This window comes from Girardinichthys multiradiatus, chromosome 9, assembly GCF_021462225.1.
Source record: "Girardinichthys multiradiatus isolate DD_20200921_A chromosome 9, DD_fGirMul_XY1, whole genome shotgun sequence".
Classification (NCBI taxonomy): domain Eukaryota; kingdom Metazoa; phylum Chordata; class Actinopteri; order Cyprinodontiformes; family Goodeidae; genus Girardinichthys; species Girardinichthys multiradiatus.
The window spans coordinates 6,535,895-6,555,768 of NC_061802.1; the positions used below are offsets into that span (position 1 = coordinate 6,535,895).

General features: G+C 40.6%; 1 protein-coding gene across 2 annotated transcripts in view; it reads left to right on the forward strand.

Moving 5' to 3' along the window:
- Window positions 1-19,874, forward strand: part of LOC124874008 (ephrin type-B receptor 1-like) — a 168,649-nt gene that overhangs the window by 115,410 nt on the left and 33,365 nt on the right. For both annotated transcript variants that reach the window (XM_047375133.1, XM_047375132.1), the window contains exons 10-13: window positions 6,772-6,937; window positions 7,292-7,397; window positions 11,091-11,152; window positions 11,249-11,446. In XM_047375133.1, the coding sequence (XP_047231089.1) occupies window positions 6,772-6,937; window positions 7,292-7,397; window positions 11,091-11,152; window positions 11,249-11,446 (532 nt within the window). The remainder of the gene's footprint in view (window positions 1-6,771; window positions 6,938-7,291; window positions 7,398-11,090; window positions 11,153-11,248; window positions 11,447-19,874) is intronic.

A 19,874-nucleotide genomic window follows, 5' to 3' on the forward strand; every position in this document is an offset into this window, starting at 1 on the left:
CGAAAATCGATATCGACCAATTGTAGTAATTTTTTAACATATCAGTATCGGTGCCATATGTAAACTGAGCTGATATTAATAGCTGATGTATTTTTTTCTATTATCTGTTAAGCAGCCGAAATGAGCCTCCTCCAGATGCTGGGCGTGCTCAGCCTTAGAGACAGGTGAGGGGGAAACTCAAAGTAAAGCCTATGCTGCATGTCTCTTCTTTCTCTCCACCCCACTACATAACAAAAATGAAGGCCACAAGAACTGCTTCTTCGCAGAACTCTCTGGAGGGACTATATATCCTGTTTAGCCTGGGAACGCATGGGGATCCCTCAGAATGAGCTCGAGGATGTCAGTGGGGAGAGGGATGGCTGGGGTTGCCTCCTGAACCTGTTGCCCCCGTGACCCAATCTCATATAAGCGTGAAATAATGGGTTCACCCAAATTTTCATATGGTTTCATCCTTAGTACAAAGTGTGTTTTATTTGTGCATAGGGAGAGTTGTTAAGGTTATAAAGACTTTAAAATGTGCAATATAAATTGCCCAAATATTAGTTTACTTCATGTCTACATCCCTAACAAAACTATTTTATTATATCATTAGTAAATGTTAATATTGTAGTCCTACTTCTTCTTTTCTAATATCTGTGTTGATAATTTCCCCACCTTTTATGTATGTAAAAAATATATTGTTACTAGATCACATACTTTCTGTATGTTGGTGCATGCATTTAGAAAGAATCCTTCATAGTTACATTAATACTGAAATTACATACAGATTTATTTGAAATAAAACATTTTATTTAGTTATTTTAATGTTTTAGTAATTAATGTTTTACTCTCATTTTAAAATGTCCTTCATATGATACATTTTATATGTCCTCAAATTTTTTTTAAACATCATTGAAGAACTTCTTCCAAAACTCAATAATATATAGTTCTCGTCTAATTACCTAAGTGGAATTATGCTACGCTGAATATCCAAATAATATCCACAGGTTGTTTAAAAAAATTTTAAAAGCTGACTTTTATGTACACTTTGGTAGAAAAAATGGGTCCCTCCTTGAAACATTCGGTCCCCACAAAACAGGATCCAACCAGAGTTTACTCATTCATGTTATTCACAAGGGCCTGGCAAAGGGAAAATGTGCTCATCAGTTTCTGCTATCATGCAAAAATCATCTCCCTTCCGTGACTTAGCCGATATTTAATTGACAAACATCATTTTGACATTCAGAGAAAACCACCCATATATTCCAGACAGTAACAATTTCCCCCTTTTTTCAGTGCTTACGGCATGGTCAACAGTTCTTGTTTTTATTCTTGTGTTTATTTTTACCACCACTTAAAATATTTAGGCTTAAAGTCATACTTTAATTCTCAAACCTTTATTGAGTCAAAAAAAGTCATAGAAAGGGATTGTCATGATGTGTTGGGAGGGTGAAGGACCAGAAAGCAGACAGGATGAGCATAATGAGGATTTATTAATGAAGAAAAAAAAAAACACACAAAACAACACAAGGAGAGCAGGATGAGGAAGACAAGCAGGTCAACGGAGAGAGTCACAGGCAAAGGGACGAGGAATAACCAGGAGTGAGGTTCCGACAACATGAGTAAATGAACCTAAATACTGGGAGATAAGGAGAATGACAGAATGCAGGTGTAAGTAATCAGGAGGATATGTGGATCAGCTGGGACAGAAGGCAACTGGGGAGACTGGAAGAGAGACTAAGCTGAGCTGGGACACGACAAGATAATAAATCAAAAGAAAAGGTAAACCGAGATGTAACAGAATAAATACTAAAAGTACTACAGGAGTGAACTAGGGAACTAAGCACAAAGGAATAACTAATAAGGCAAGAATATAAACAACAAGAGAATGAAGAAAACAGAGACATAGCAGAACCCAAAAAATTAAGCAGTTAAGGATCATGAAAGTGATAAATCATTCCAATGTGTTTAATAACCTTTAACTCTGCATCAAAGACATCCATGTATTTTCTGAATCTGTTAATTTAGAAAATTGGTATAAAAACTCTATGCCACAACTGTTTCCTGTCTGATACAATGATGAATTCTGGCACTTTTAAAGCTTGGTCTTTATCCATTGAAACCAAATGCTCACTGCAAGGAGACATATTTCTCATTTTCTTTGTCGTTTTTGTGCCTGATATATTTCTGCTGAAGGTATTTTTTTACATTTTGTGATGGGGATAAACCCAATCTGATGCAAATTCCTCATATTAGCTGCACTTGAATTTGCGTGGATGTGCTGCTATTGTAGTGGGGCGCTCTTCTTTGTGAATGAGACTCTGAGAGGGAACAAATAGGCCTGAAATACTGTGCAAACCTTTGAGGATGGATGCTGCATATTCTTAGTGGATCAGATCTGTGTATTGAATTCACCAGAAAGAGAACTATGTTTGTTTTGCAGAGGAGAATAAAACAGAGCAAGTGTTTCAGATAATTTAATATGTTTAGTCGGGAATTGAAAAGGGTGCACCTAAACCAAAAGTAATGTTGCACTGGTTAGAGCTGTCATGCTTCGCAGTAATATTGGAAAGCAAGTAATCTTTGAAAGCACATCCTCATGTGCATCCATTTGCCGGCAAAGAAGAAAAGGTATGATTTACATGTGTTTTTTAATTTCAATAGTGACTCAGGTGTTTCAATTTATTTTAGAGAAAAAATACAACAGAAAAAACAAATGCTAGAAACTACATAATACTATCTTTCTGCATAGTTTATTCAGCACACTAAGATTTTATTAATTACCCTTTGAACTTTTTCCCATTTTCTATGCATATGTATTACGCCTCTTTTGCCCCCAACTAAAATCCAGGGAATTAGTAAGCAGATACCATCAGTGTGTAATATAATCTCAGTATAAAGGCCTCAGAGGGTTGTTAGAGAACATTATTGAAAAAAAAATCGAAAAGGCAGTAGGTCATAGAATAATATCCCAATATCAAAAAGCTTTAAACGTCTTACAGAGCAGTGTTTAATTTAAATTGAGTGGAGTTTGGTACAACTACAAACCTGACATAGCCCTCCACCTAAACTCACACGTCCTGCAAGAGGATAATGTATTATAGAAGCATCCAAGAGTCCCATGGGAAGTCTTGGAGCTGCAAAAGTAAGGTTGGAGGACCTGTTTACTGTGAAACTATTAGTTGTATACTCTAACAATCTGGGCTTCTCTAAAGAGTGACAAATATTTTGAGTTGTTAAAAGAAGAAAGCGTTCATAACTCACCTTAGCAAGTTGCCACAAGGCAGGTAGGGGACACAGAAAGCATGTGGAGTATAGTTCTCTGGTCAGATGACACAAAAATGTAACTCTTTGGCACATGCAAAACGCTATATATTGTGCAAAATTTAACACCTGAAACACAACATCCCTCCCATGAAACATAGTAGTGGCAGCATCATGGTGAGGGAATCCTTTCATTTAAAAAGACAGGGACGCTGCTCAGAATTGATGGACAGATTAAAGTTAAATGGCATGGACCTAAATCAAACAGGATCTGACATAACTGGAATTTTACATTCGCATGGATGTGCTGAGTAATCAAACTGAGGTTGAGCTATTTTGCAAAAATATAATAGTTAACAATTTCAGTCTGTAGATGTGTAAAGTTGCTAGAAACATACCCAAAAAAAGACTTGCAGTCGTAATTATAAGATATTAAATCAAGGGTGCTGAATACATATACATACCAAGCTGTATACATGCCTTTCCTTCCACTTCACAATTTTGTATTTAGTTGTGTCCACCTCTCACATAAAATGCAGGTAAAATAAAAAAAGTCAGAACAGTAATGTGATGAATGGTGAAATAGTTTTAGGGGGATGAAAGCTTAGGCAAGGCATTGCATTTTCCTCAAATTCTATCCAAGAAAAGATGGAGAACAGCAGACATATAAGGACAACTTGTTGTTCTTTTACCACAACAGTTACAATGAGCCAGGGACTGAGGGAAATGCAGTGCTTTAAGTGAGACATTTATTCTAGCTGCCGTCTGACATAAACAGGTAAAACTCTTACTGTGCCCTTAGTCAGCCTTATTTGCTAGTTTTGCATTACTGAAGTCTCGTATAGAAGTCAATTAGGATTCTGCCTTTTCTACTGTGAAGCAGTCAACCACGTAAAGACTAATTTTAGCTCATAGCTTTAGGTGAAGTTGTCCTATGGGAGCAGTTTGATAAGCCTGGTGAGAGAGGACAGGCCTTTCCTTACCAGACAGCTGTGCTGCACCCTTTTTCTTTTTTTGGCAGTTCTGTAATTTCTTCAACTTCCTCATCTCCTCTAGCTCCTAATTCCCCCCTCCCTCACTCCTGCTCTATAGATAATGAGTTTTAATGTAGTAGATTTGATATGGTGGAGAAAATCCAAATTTTCCCCCAATACTTATCTCTCTCTACCAGGCCTTCCCTGGTGAACTGCCCCCCAACCTCTTTACTCCAGTATGCATGACGCCAAGCTTTCCTCGCCACACACACAACTCCAGAATCCAAACTCCTTCCATGAAACCATATCTGTCTTCTGTAGTTATTTCCAAAGTTTATCTACAACTCCCTAGTTTTCAAACTCTACAATCATCCAAAACCCACCTCACAATTAACAACATTGGTGACATAAATGCACGATAATCTTTTTGTATACATGACATTAAAGACATGACATCAACATAAATTAATCCTGTAGCCATAATAACAACGAATAAAGTAAGAAGTTTGATCCCATAATGATTAGTATTTTGATAATAGAGAATGGGTTAATGACTGACATGTGGAAAATGGGTTTTTTCTATGAATATTTATGATAGAAAACTCAATCATCTTTAACCCCATGTCTTCATCTGATAACCCGCCCTCTTTCTCCTCAATCTACCGGCAATTTCCACCCACTCTTCTCCCTCCTGGGCTGTGTTCCTCATCACCACCATTATTTCTTTTTCTCTCCACTTTGCTCTCCCGTCGACCTCCCCACCCCACCGTCCTTCATTCTCGTGGTACAATTCCCTGCCTCTACCTTGATGCCACCACTACGGCATTACTTTCGTTCTGCTTCCCGCACTTAGATTTAGCCTCTGTTAAACCTTGTTATCTGAAAGAAAATGACAGAAAATAGGAAGTCTAAAATGAGAAGAAGGGGGCACAGACAGAGGTAAAAGGTGAAAGCCTTGGATTTATGAGATAGAAAAGATAACGTGGGGACACATGGAATGAGAGAAGTCCACATTCTGTGGTTAAAAGCTAATTAATTGCAATAAGCCTTTATTGTATTTGTATAGAATGGAAAAATGAATTACTCAAAACAGCAAGGAGGAAGAAAAAGGATCATCAGGAAAGGGGAAATAAAATGAAAAATGAACAGAAACATATATGCTGATGTCATATCACAAAGGTTTAGGCCAAATAAGAACTAATAAGAAGTCCAAAAATGGAAAGAAGCAAGTTGACAGAAAAAGCAAGGCAAGTTCAAATGTGTGGATGTGAAACACATAATTTAGCAAACACCTTAGCTCCTGTTACCATTTTCTTTCATTCTGTCATGCAGATAAGCAGCACAAATAACAACACAGTCTTCAATTTAAGATTTTGCCAGTTAATTTTCTTAAACAGAGTCAGTTGTAACAATATGGCCAAAATAATGTATAGGCGACGTGGATTTATTTCAATTTTATGCATTTAGAATTATAAACGTAAGTGCAGTGAGTTAGGGCCTATGTCTCTTCTTCCAGACTCTTCACATTTTACTATCAAGTAGTTATTTTGTAACACAGTGTGTTTTTGACTGTGAAGTAACAGTTTAAATGGTGAAAACCAAAACCTTTTCTGTGATATGGATTTTGGTAATGGTTTTGATAATGGTCTAAAGTGACTGCAACTACATGTTTTAAATGGACATGGAACTTTTCAGACAAAATATGATAAATGAACAAGATCTGCAGAGAAAAAAGACTTCATTGATCCTCTGTGGTCCAAAGTGGTCTTTTCAGACAAAACAAAAATTTGCATTTTACTTTAAATCAAGGTTCCAGAGTCTGGAGGAAGAGTGAAAAAGCCAGAATTTAAGTTGCTAGAGGTTAAGTATGAATCTTTCACCTCTTCTCTCTACTAACAAGTGTTATGGATATTCTGATTTATTTTCCCAGCAGGACACTTGCCCACACTGCCAAAAGTACCAGTGACTGGTTTTAATGACTATGGTCTCACTGTGCTTGATAGGCCAGCAAACCGGTCGTACTTAAACCCCATGGAAAATCTATGGAGTATTGCCAAGAGGAAGACAAATGACACTAGAAGCAACAAGGCAGACAAGCTAAAGGCTGCTATTAAAGCAACCTGGGCTTCCTGAACACCTAAGCAGTGCCACAGGCTGATTACCTCTGTATATTCATGCTATACGTCAAGCAAAAAGAGCCCAGGCTAAATATTATGTTAATTTACTGTATAGTACATGGACATAATTATCAATAGGCCTACATGTCAGTATTAACATTTCTTTTTGCTGGTCTTATGTAAAATAAACATTTTCTTAGAAGCTAAATTTTGGGTTTTATTTGGCTGTAAGCTGTTCTTATTAAAATCAACAGAAATATTTGCTTGTAATATATAGCTCTGAACATATTTTTGTTTATTGAAGTAATTTACCAAAATAAATGTATCTATTCAGTGATATTGGAATTTTTGAGAAGCACCTGTATTCACTGACAATTGCAACAATATAGTATGTTATAGGCACTAATTAAATATATCTTATTCTGCCTCTTCTGCAGTTCCAGTCTTCGTTGCTGAACAGTTCAGTGGTCCAGAGCAATACACCTAACGTGGTCCTTGAGGGCCTGAGGGCTGGCACTGGTTATGTGGTCCAGGTGAGGGCCCGCACTGAGGCCGGCTACGGAGCCTACAGCAAAGAGATGCTCTTCCAAACCCTCACTGATGGTAAGAGCGTGGGTGGTTGGCTGGAGTGTGTGGAGATGCGTGTGAGTGGAGGTTTTCTGTTGGAGAGAAAAGGAGTTCGGAGAGGTTGTTATAAAGTGCTAACCTGGCTGTTAGGTAATTCATTCTACCCGTATATTGTGTGCAGTCATGTAAAATCAGTCTTGAAAAATTATAATTTTCAGAGATATGAAAGATTTTAGTTGTTTAGTACACATTTACTTTCAAATAGGTAGAGCTGTGTTTATGTGAAAGAGACAAAATGAAAAAAGATTCCGTATCTCAGTTTCTTTGCTAAGTTATGTGTGTGTGTGTGTGTGTGTGTGTGTGTGTGTGTGCGTGTGTGTGTCTCTGCAGATGAGTACAAGTCTGAGCTTGGACAGCAGCTCTACCTCACTGCAAGTTCTTTAGTAGGTGGAGTGTGTATCGTCTCATTGGTAGCTCTCGCTGTCATTTGTAGCAGGTAATACCCAGCAGACACATGACTAAACACACATTTATTCACTCTTACAGGCACAGTAAAAACAGTAAAACTCCTGATCCATTTGGAATGGTAGTACCATGTTAAGTTAAAGAACATAGTGGCTTAAGAAATTATCCATTAAACTAGGAAAATCATAAAGTCAAAACCCTTCGTATAAACCTATTTATGAAGGTTCACAATTTGCAATGACCTATACAATATAAAATACATCATCTGCTTTGTCAAGAGATCATGACATAATTATCAGTTTTTATGTTTACTCAGGTTCTCCAGCAACTCCTTTATTTGAATACTGGAGTGTGGATTTCAGGTCAGGTGTTTTATTCTAAGGTGGCTTTAAAGTGAAGAGTAGTGGGTGGGTAAATGGTTATCCTGCATATGTAAAGGTGTAATAGTAAAGTATAAAATGCACAACTCCATATGAAACTTTTTCTCAAGCTAACAAAACACAGGTAGCACAATAGCTGATAAGAGTGGGATTTGGGGGGTGTCAGGGGCTTGTGTTGTTGGTCATTTGTGCCTCAAAGTAATATTTTTTATTAGATGATGTTTCATTTTGTTGGTCACTGTATAGGCAGTATAAAAAAAGTTTTAGTTGTTTGTTTTTTTTTAAATATTGAAATATTCCTATTAAGTGCAAAATTCAAGGTTAATTTTACAGTTTTTTTTTTAATCATCATCAAATTTGATCATGTCTAGTTTAAAATGTAAAATATTTAGACTGGGTAGAAGGGAACTGCATTATTTAACACTAAAGAGAGATTCTTGAAAATATTGCGTGACATTTATAAAATCTTTATTCTGTTTGTTAAATTTCTCAAAGAACCTTCCAAAGGCTCTGCTGCCTTTTATTTGTCTCTCTCATATTCTTTGTAAGCTACGGATTTCTTCATTTTGTGTTTAGGCCACTGAGGTCTGAGTCAATATTTTCAGTCCACTACCAGGTGTATCCCTGTGCTTAATCTGTCCCAGCAGACCTCTTTCCATGGGAGGCATTTTTTTTGGTTTTTGGGTTTTCCCATTTTGAGCTTAGTTTTAGGGTTCTGTAACAAAGCTCACCTGGTTTCTCTGTTTAACAGTAGCTTTCAATTGAATGTGCTCACTCCATATCCATCTAGTTCAAATTTCATCTGCTGCTGGTAGCTATTGGGTGATTGGCCGCAGACTATAGCTGCTGATCTAGTCTGGCCAGTGGACATTAAGAATTCATCTCACGTAGATGTTGTTAGGTTTTGCTCTCACTGATTGTTGTCTCTGTTGTTCTGCAGGCCTCAGTAGCCTAAAAGCTAAATAAATTTCGCAACACAGCTCAAGATTGATGATTCATGTTCGTCCCCGCTGCTCTATTTATTTATGTGCCAAATGTTATGGACCTATAAAAATGGTTTTCCTTACTTGTCTGTTCTTGCTTTAGCATCCGAATCTCTACCTTGCTAGTTGCAATGATGTAATGTTTCAATTTTGATGATTATGGTTTACAGCTAATAAAAGCATTAAATTTTCTTATTACGTTGAGCCATTCAAAAATGACTTAATACAGGGATCTTATGTTATGGTTTACACAATCATGAGGAAAAGTATTGAATTGACAGCAATCCAGCAGACGGGGTAAGCTCTATGAAAGATAATTTTAAAAAAAGTTCATTATAGATTGGTGTATCCAAGCATTTTATTGGAAGGTTAAGTGAAAGGAAAACATGTGGTAGAAAAGGGAGCACAAGCAACAGGAACAACCACTGTCTAGGCATGACTGTGAAGCAAAGCCTGTTCAAGAGTCTGGAAAAGAACCAAATGGAGAGACTATTGTCTCACACAAGATACTGAGAGACATATTATGTCCCTGAACCAGGGACAAGGTCTGAAGCCTCTTACCTGGATTTGTCATAGTTTTTGGCAAGTTTCTGACCCACATGCAGAAAACACGCAGACAATGAAAAGTTAAACAGTTGATTTTCAGCCAGGAACAAAGGGAGCTTGATACAACAGGAAGTTCCAGGAATATCCAGGAGGGTTTGCCACTGTGAGAAGAGGGGTGAGGAATGAAATTATTCTGACTGTCGTGGTGGTAAATCCTGACCAGGGCTGTGTAAGCACAGCCCAGAGGAGTCTGTCCATGTGACAGATGGCGTGAAGATGATGTGTGTTCATTGGAGGAAGGACAGGTTGTCAGAAAGGAGGAAGAGAGTGAAGCCTGATGGTTGCTGGTCATGGGAACTGTGATCCGAGAGTTAGTTAAGCTTGTACGGGGAGATTAGTTCCTCCACGGAGGTGAGGAGCCAGGGATAATCCAAGACAGAACATTGAAGGAAGGAGCAGAGAGCCAGGTTAGACCAAAATTTGGTTAAACAAGTGAAATGCATAAAGCAAGACACAGAAGGCTAGATGTACCAGTATGGTTGACACTCAGGCATAGTCAGCTCCTCTTAAGGTCTAGTGATAAGGCTGATGAAGCTGATTGGATGCAGGTGGGCAGGAACACCCTCCATAGTACCCTGCAGCTCTAGGAAAGGGAGGACGAGGGCATCTAGACAGAACACCAGTAGATACTTAACAGGATCACGGAGAAAAGAGAGTTGAGCGTGGTTTAGTGGTTCCAAGTACTGTTTTGAAATTACAGTAAATGTTGTATTTCACATGGAAATCAAGATACTAGAGCTGTGAGGAAAAGTGGACAGGCGCAGCAATGATTTGTGAGGCCATGTCCTCCACTGGTGTTTAAGTAAGTCTGAAGTTTGCACAGTCGTCTACCAGCAAATTATAACTGGTAAATGTAAATGGTAAATGAACGGCACTTATATAGCGCCTTTACAGTCATACCGACTACTCAAAGTGCTTTACATTTGAGCTACGTTCACCCAATCACACTCACAAACACACACACATTCATACACCAATACACAGATTGATAGGCAACTTCCCAATGTTTCCCTCTTCTGAAAACCTACAGTACATAAAGATGTGGATTTCACTTTCAAGCAAGTTTTTGCACCTGCCGCCAAACGTACTAATTCCGGCCTTGATGACCATGTTGTCACTGTGCTTGATTGGCCAGCAAACTGGTTGGACCTAAACACCCATAGAGAATCCATGTAGTAGAGACAGTATTACATGCAAACGTACTACCAGACAAGTACTCACTGCATGGGGATACTTTTCATTAGTTTGATATTTCTGTATTTAAATTCTCTGATCGGTCTTCTGCGATGTACATTTCGGAGAAACAGAATTCTGTGTTTTCATTAGCTGTAAGCCATAAAATTAACAAAAATTAAAATCTGAAATATATAACACTGTACATAAAATTTTACATTTCAATTTCAATTGGTGAAATAAATTAACCATGTGTACTTAATACGCATCTTGTAAAGATCCAATGACATGAAGAAACAGCAGGGTGCTTCTGCTGTTGCTCCATTTGCAGAGGAAAGCAGGAAAACGAGAGGTGATGACACAGAGCAGGGACAATTGTTCAAACCTAACTGGTTCCACACAGACTATTGCTCTACTAGTTTTTTTGTTTTTAACAGGAAAACTGTTTTACCTTAACCCAGTTTGAGAGAAAATTGTCAATTTGCATTTTACTCTTGCAACATTTAGAGCTGCTGTGTAAAATTTATGTCTTCTTGCGACTTCTTTCCCTGAAGGTCTGTTTTTTTTTTCTTCTGACTGCAGGAGGAGACATTTGAAGGAGAGTGTGTATGGTGACAAGCTGCAGCAGTACAACACAGGAGGAGGTACAGACACCATCTTTTTTCATTATTATAAAGATAATTAATAAATATTGCCTGTATTCTTTTAAAAAGGAGTTTATTTGTGAACTTTCTTTACAGAAGTAACTTTGAGGCCAGACATGTTCAGCGGTCCCACCCCCACTGTGACTTTTCCCACCCTGTCTGAGGGTCGCAGTTCACCGGGGGTCAAGATCTATATTGACCCTTTTACCTACGAAGACCCCAATGAGGCAGTGCGAGAATTTGCCAAAGAAATTGATCCCTCTTGTGTCAAAATAGAGGAAGTGATTGGATCAGGTGGGATTTTAATGGAGTTTGTGCTTTTGAGCCATCAGCTGAATTATTGTCCTCCTTTGTTTCTATAAGCTGTAAAAAAAATTACTTAAAAACAGAAGAACATTAAATTAAACTATATATTTTTTTTAGAAGAAAACATTTACAAATGAAAAAAATAAGCATACTGTGGTTTATTTAGTGACTCCAACTCTCTTTCTTAAATCAGATAAAACTACTCATACAGATTAGTCAATTCCTTCAACTGTGCCACATTTCCGTGTCAACGAGAAAGATCTGGAGTCATGCAATGCCAATTTATTATTGTGCGTTATTATTTTTTTCCCTTTGAAGTCAGCATGTTTTATTCATGCTGAAAGCTTTCTTTGGAATAAATTAAAACTGTCTTCTTGCATTTTCTTTTGAGCACTATGCTCTCTCTGTAAAAATGCTGTGTGATGTTTGGCAAAAGAAGAACGCCGGTCCCAAAACTTCATCAGAAGTTATTGTTTCGAGCCTATAATCTCTGGGTTTCAGCTTTTCAATGGAGGAGAGGGAGAAACTCATGTAAATTTTATCAAGCAACATTTTAGTCAGAGACCTTTATGAGCCAAACACATCCTGATGATTCGAATCCATCTTTTCTTAAGCTTTTTAAACATTCGTTATAAGGGTCTCTGATTTGACTGATTACCTGTTTTTCTAGTCTTTAATCTGACCGCACTGGTGTCTTACATCCCTTTTAGGTCTTCTGATGTTTTAATGTGATTAGTCAAACACAGAATAACCTAATAATCTGTTTAACAGTTTTGCTCTTGATTTTGGACTAATCATTCCTTCTAAGCACCTTTATTTCAACAAACAGATGGAATTTACAGCCTTTTTAAGCTTCTGTAACAAAACAGTTACATCATGACAATCTCAATAGGGTTATCTAAATATTAATAAGCATTACATTACTACTTTATTATTAGTTAAATAGTTCAATGTTAAAGTTTGTTCATTCCATTTAACAGTATGATTTTTACTGTTTTGAGTATTTTGTACAAAAGTGTCAGTATTATCATGGTTTTGCTCAAATGTGTTAAAAGATTGCACAAAATGTTATTACAAGCTGAAATTATTTAACTTAGAATGCATATATGTTCTTAGGTAAATAATATAATGTAAATAATAAAAATGCTATTAGAACTTCTTCTAAAAACTACTACATTTATTGGTTGTTTGTTCTATATATTTGCCAAAGTCTGTGTATCAAAACTGAAATAGCTATAAATATGTCATAGATAACATTATTTTAAGAGACTGTTTATTTTTTTTTTTAGCAGTTGTGAAAACAGTTGTCTTTTCTGTGTTGAAGCTTATCAAACTCTGTGAATCACATACCAGCTGTTGCAAAGCTCTAAGGGTTTCACTTCTGACAAAATTAATTTAATCTTCATCTTTTTCGATAGGTTTTAAAGATATTTTAATTGTTTATATTGCTCAGCAAAAATGCCATGCAACTTTGTTAATACTTCTCAATGAAAATTCATGGACAGGTGGAATTTCATATAGCTGAATCTTTTTTAGTGATTTCAACAGTTAAAAGATCAACATTATAAAGAACCATGTGACAGGGATTGTAGCCATAGTGGGAGGTATAACATGTGAAAAATACTCTTCTATTATAGCCTCTTGGCTATAATCTGTAATCTTGTTAAGATTTTATTAGCTTTTATTTTACGGGATAATATTTTTCTTTTACCCCATCTCAGAACAGATTGAGAAATGTTTTTCCGTTAGATGGTCTGCTCCTGATAACTCATAACTTATTTAACACAGGACCAAAAACCAATCACAGCCAAAGAGCCCACTGAGCCCTGGGTGTTGAAGGTCATGAACCAGGTCCAGACCCTCAGCACTGCAAGTATGTGCTTTGGCCTTTGGTCTGTTGAGCCACTTCGAGAGGCTTTTGGTAATCCCTCCATTTGGTGCTTTTTTATTCTCAGGGAACGGTTTCTCATTCCAGCCAGAAGCGATAGAGGAGGAATAAAAATGATGGGGAGGGAGGGGAAAACAAGAATGGGTGAAATGAGATGTGGGACGACTTTGAGTCCTTCAAGAGCTCCATAACTCACTTTTGAGTGAAAGACTCTGTCTATGGCTGTTTCACTCTTGTTTTCCTTCTCTGTATTCCTGTGATACTTTATCCGATCTTCAACGCTCTCAGTGATTTAGACCCTCTGGAGTTTTAGTTTGTTTTTGTACAAAGAAATCCTTAACCATGGAAAGAAAGGAAGAATAGCAGATTGAGAAGCGAAGATAAAAGAAGCAGAAAGAGCCCTAAGGAGATAATACAAATATCCCACCTGACTCCCTTATTCACTTCCTTTGAGATAACACCTTCTCTTCCTATTACTAAAGCTCACTCTGTAGAAAATGTCCTTCACAAAAAGCACTTTGTTTGACTGAAGGAAAGTCGTGAAGCACATCATATTTATAATATGTCGTCTAAACATCTTTTACTAACAGAGAGTCTAGATTGAACCTAGATTCATAGAGCAACCTCTTTCATTTCATTCACCTTCTTTCTGTGCCTTGTCTGGTTTACAGCACTGACACAAGATAGTTTTTAATGAGCGATGATATGTGGAGCACAGAACACTGTGAAACTCAACCGCACGGCCCTGTCATCCAATTCCCATCTCTCATCCATTATTCACGCAACGATTTATATCTGTAGAGCAAGGACTTTTATTTTGAAGATAATTAAATTCTTATGTACTGCATCATCATATTGGTACGTGTATTTTGACAAAAGACGTCTGTGTCTCTGGAGAATGGACATTTTTAGGTTATTGACGACACAAATAGTTTTGAATTGCATTATTTGTAGCAGAGCAGGGAAGTATACCAGGTGACAAATTACAAAAGTCAACATTCATTTGGCTTCTTGCAGTAGATTGCTGCTTGAGACTGATTTCACAAGATTTTGGGTATCAACTCACCAGGATAAGAGCCATTTTTAAGAAAACATGTGTTCTCTTTGTGGGATGCTTTTGCAAAATGCAGTTCAGTTAATCCCAAAGCTTTCAGACTAATGTATTTTTTATTTTTTATCTGGCAGACTGTTCATAGACAGCAGTTATTAGTCATTTTAAAAGGAAAATGTAATATTAAATAAAAAATATCTTTAATGGAACAGACTTGTATCAGAGCTCAGCGTGCTTTTATTCAAACCTAATATTTTAGAACAAACAGTTATATTTGCAATATTACATAAATATATTTATTATGAAAAAATGTACTCGTACTCGTCATCTTCCGCTTTATCCGGGACCGGGTCGCGGGGGCAGCAGAGCCCAGACGTCCCTCTCCCCGGACACCTCCTCAAGCTCCTCCAGGGGGAGCCCAAGGCGTTCCCAGGCCAGCCGAGAGACATAGTCCCTCCAGCATGTCCTGGGCCGTCCCCTGGGCTTTCTCCCGGTGGGACGTGCCTGGAACACCTCCCGAGGAAGGCGTCCAGGAGGCATCCGGTATAGATGCCCGAGCCACCTCAACTGGCTCCTCTCGATGGGGAGGAGCAGCGGCTCTACTCCGACCCCCTCCCGGATGGACGGGCTCCTCACCCTATCTCTAAGGGAGTGCCCGGCCACCCTAAGGAGGAAGTTCATTCCAGCCGCTTGTATCCGGGATCTCATTCTTTCGGTCATGACCCAAAGTTCATGGCCATAGGTGAGGGTAGGAACGTAGACCGACCGGTAAATCGAGAGCTTCGCTTTTTGGCTCAGCTCTCTCTTCACCACAACGGACCAGCACAGCGCCCCCATTACTGTGGCAGCCGTACCGATCCGTCTGTCAATCTCCCGCTCCATTCTTCCCTCACTTGTGAACAAGACTCCGAGATACTTAAACTCCTCCACTTGAGGCAGGAACTCCCCTCCAACCTGAAGAGGACAAGCCACCCTTTTCCGGTCGAGAACCATGGCCTCGGACTTGGAGGAGCTGATTTTCATCCCTGCCGCTTCACACTCGGCTGCGAACTGGCCCAGTGCGTGCTGTAGGTCTTGGCTAGAGGGGGCCAGCAGGACCACGTCATCTGCAAAAAGAAGAGACGAAATTCTCTGGTCCCCAAACCAGACCCCCTCCGACCCTTGGCTGCGCCTAGAAATCCGGTGACAAAGGGCAGCCCTGCCGGAGTCCAACATGCACCGGGAACAGGTCCGACTTAGTGCCGGCAATGCGAACCAAACTCCTGCTCCGCTTGTACAGAGACCGGATGGCCCCTAGTAAAGGGCCCCCGATTCCATACTCCTGGAGCACCCCCCACAGGGCATCATGAGGGACACAGTCGAATGCTTTCTCCAGGTCCACAAAACACATGTGGACCGGTTGGGAAAACTCACAGTACCCTGTAGAGGGTATAGAGCTGGTCCAGTGTTCCATGGCCGGGACGAAAACCACACTGCTCCTCCTGAAGCTGGGGTTCGACTATCGGCCGGACTCTCCTCTCCAATACCCTGGCATAGGCCTTACCAGGGAGGCTGAGGAGTGTGATCCCCCTGTAGTTGGAACACACCCTCCGGTCACCCTTCTTATGTAGGGGGACCACAACCCCAGTCTGCCAATCCAGAGGCACTGTCCCCGTCCGCCACGCAATGTTGAAGAAGCGTGTCAACCATGACAGCCCCACAACATCCAAAGACTTCAGGTACTCAGGGCTGATCTCATCCAACCCCGAAGCCCTGCCACCGCGGAGCTTTTTAACCACCTCGGTGACTTCAGCCTGGGTGATGAAAGAGTCCAACCCCGAGTCCCCAGCCTCTGTTTCCACCAGAGGAATGCGTGATGGCAGGATTGAGGAGATCCTCGAAGTACTCCTTCCATCGCCCGATAGTGTTCCCAGTCGAGGTCAGCAGCTCCCCACCCCCACTGTAAACAGTGTTGGCAAGGCACTGCTTCCCCCTCCTGAGGCGCTGGACGGTTTGCCAGAATTGCTTCGGGGCCAACCGGTAGTCCTTCTCCATGGCCTCACCGAACTCCTCCCAGGTCTGAGTTTTTGCCTCTGCCACCGCCCGGGCCGCGGCACGCTTGACCCCACGGTACCCATCAGCTGCCTCAGGAGTCCCACAAGCCAACCACAGCCGATAGGACTCCTTCATCAGCTTGACAGCGTCCCTTACTGTTGGTGTCGCCGCGACAGGCACCGCAGACCTTACGGCCGCAGCTACAGGCAGCAGCATCGACAATAGATGCGGAGAACATGGTCCACTCGGACTCTATGTCTCCAACATCCCTCGAAATCTGGTCAAAGCTCTCCCAAAGGTGAAAGTTGAATGCATCCCTGGACAAGAGGTCCACCAGATGTTCCCAGCAGACCCTCACTATGCGCTTGGGCCTGCCAAGTCTGTCCGGCTTTCTCCTCCCCCAGTGGATCCAACTCACCACCAGGTGGTGATCAGTGGACAGCTCAGCCCCTCTCTTCATCCGAGTGTCCAAAACATGCAGCCGAAGGTCTGATGATATGACAACAAAGTCGATCATTGACCTCCTACCTAGGGTATCCTGGTGCCAAGTGCACTGATGGACACCCTTATGCTTGAACATGGTGTTCATTATGGACAATCCGTGACTAGCACAGAAGTCCAATAACAAAACACTGCTCGGATTCAGATTGGGGAGGCCATTCCTCCTGATCATGCCTCTCCAGGTGTCACTGTCGTTTCCCACGTGGGCGTTGAAGTCCCCCAGCAGAATAATGGAGTCCCCGGGAGGGCCACTATCCAGCACCCCCGACAGGGACGCCAAGAAGGCCGGGTACTGTGCACTACCACTCGGCCCGTAGGCTGAAATGATAGTCAGAGACCTCTCCCCAACCCGAAGGCGCAGGGATACGACCCTCTCATCCACTGGGGTAAACCCCAACACTAGACGGCTGAGCTGGGGGACGACAAGCAAACCCACCCCAGCCCACCCCAGCCCGCCGCCTCTCCCCGTGGGCCACTCCAGAGTAGAAGAGAGTCCAATCCTCTTTGCACCGGTCCCTCACGGTTCCCCCTGCAGGTGGTGGGCCCACTGGGGGATGGTCTCGCGTCTCTCGTTCGGGCTTGGCCTGGCCGGGTCCCGCGAGGAGCAACCCAGCCACCAGGCACTCTCCGACAAGTCCCGACCCCAGGCCTGGCTCCAGGGTGGGACCCTGGCTCTGCCGTACCGGGCGACGTCACGTGCCTCGATTTCGTAGTCGTCATGAGGGGTTCTTGAACCGCTCTTTGTCTGACCCGTCACCTAGAGCATGTTTGTCATGGGAGACCCTACCAGGGGCATTTAATCCCCAGACGACATAGCCTCTAGGATCATTCGAGCACTCAAACCCCTCCACCACGTTAAGGTGGCGGTTCCAGGAGGGGTATAAAAAAACAATGATCAGAATAAATATCAATTGCAGTTTTCATATTATGATTTAATTTATTAAGGGAGAAAAAGACACTATTACAGGTGTCCATAACAAGTACGATTTACTACATAATTTGGTTACGTTTTATATTATCTTCGATCAAGAGAAATAAATAAACAGTGGCAACTATAAAACTGACTGGAGATGTGGTTTGATATTTTTTTTTTTTATAAAGGACAAGCAGATATATCCACTGACTAGATGGGTGAATGGATTAATCAATAAAACCACTTGAAAATGGTCAGTGTTGTTGTTTAGGAATTTTTAATGCAGACATTTGAGAATAAAAAAGGTTTAAATCACTTTTTGTTTTGACATATAGAGAATCCAATGTACCAGATGCTCCTGAATGCACCAAAAGGTGCAGCTGCTAGAAAATCCCTTCTGGTCAGAGGGACTAAAGTGCCAGTGTGTTTTGGCATCCCATATGCTCTGCGTCATTTATTGCAACTGGTTAAATAGTGCAGGCAGCTAGTACTACAGTAGTTATGTTTACATTCAGCTTGACAATATTTCAGGTGAATAATTCAGTTAAATAAAGTGCGAGCTGTAAATCTTATTGCTGTTGAAAAGTAAGGTTTTGGTACGGCCCACCCTTCTTTCTCCTCTGTGGCTGGGTTAGAAACCTTAATGTTCCTAAATACCAGTTTAGTGATATCTGGTAGCCCTGTCTCTTTTGTTTGTCATTTCTTAAAGTTGCACTACAGAATGCTGCAATGTGCACTTAGGCCTCAAATAAACCAACCTGGGCCAGTGTGATATTAGTAATTACCCAGATAATGAATGAAATTATAGGGAAACCTGAGTGCAATTCCAGTAGTCACACCCTGGCATGTGCTGGGAAATCAAGAAATCACTTAAATAAAACCTGTCTGACAAAATATAGTAGGCTAAAAAAGCAACACATTGGGTCCCAATCGAAAGAAATTCAAGAATCAAAGTATTCAATATTTGGCATTCTGCAAAGGGTCACCATTTTAAGGGTTTGGGACTCCAAGGAACCATAGTGAGAGCCATTTAGGAAAACATGGCACTGAATAGTACTGAACCTTCCAAGGAGTGGTCGACCTGCCAAATTTACTCAAAGAGGACACCAACAACTTATCCTGGGGGTGACAAAAGACCCCAGAGCAACGTATAAAGCACTGCAGCCCCTATTTGCCTCAGTTAAGGATGGTCTACTTGATCCAACAAGAAATACGAGGCTGGATAAAAATTGTTTCTTTGGGAGAGTTCCAAGGCCAAAGCCAATGCTGAGGAAAATGAACATGAAGGTGTGTCTCGCTTTAAAAACTTCTTGATGACCCTCAAAACGTTTTGTGAAATTATTCTGTAGACTTTTGTGGTGACAGAATTAGGTTTTTTTGAGAAGTGTGTGTTCCTTATCGTCTAGCCTTCTCCAGTCACATGTTGATGTGCCTCAGAGCAAAGCACTTATATTGATATGCGAATGTGAATGTGTGCACATTAGTGAGTGTAATTCAGTGAATGTGCCTCTATTATCACGTGCGTTGAGTGGTTGGTGCCATATACAGGTCCTTCTCAAAATATTAGCATATTGTGATAAAGTTCATTATTTTCCATAATGTCATGATGAAAATTTAACATTCATATATTTTAGATTCATTGCACACTAACTGAAATATTTCAGGTCTTTTATTGTCTTAATACGGATGATTTTGGCATACAGCTCATGAAAACCCAAAATTCCTATCTCACAAAATTAGCATATTTCATCCGACCAATAAAAGAAAAGTGTTTTTAATACAAAAAACGTCAACCTTCAAATAATCATGTACAGTTATGCACTCAATACTTGGTCGGGAATCCTTTTGCAGAAATGACTGCTTCAGTGCGGCGTGGCATGGAGGCAATCAGCCTGTGGCACTGCTGAGGTCTTATGGAGGCCCAGGATGCTTCGATAGCGGCCTTTAGCTCATCCAGAGTGTTGGGTCTTGAGTCTCTCAACGTTCTCTTCACAATATCCCACAGATTCTCTATGGGGTTCAGGTCAGG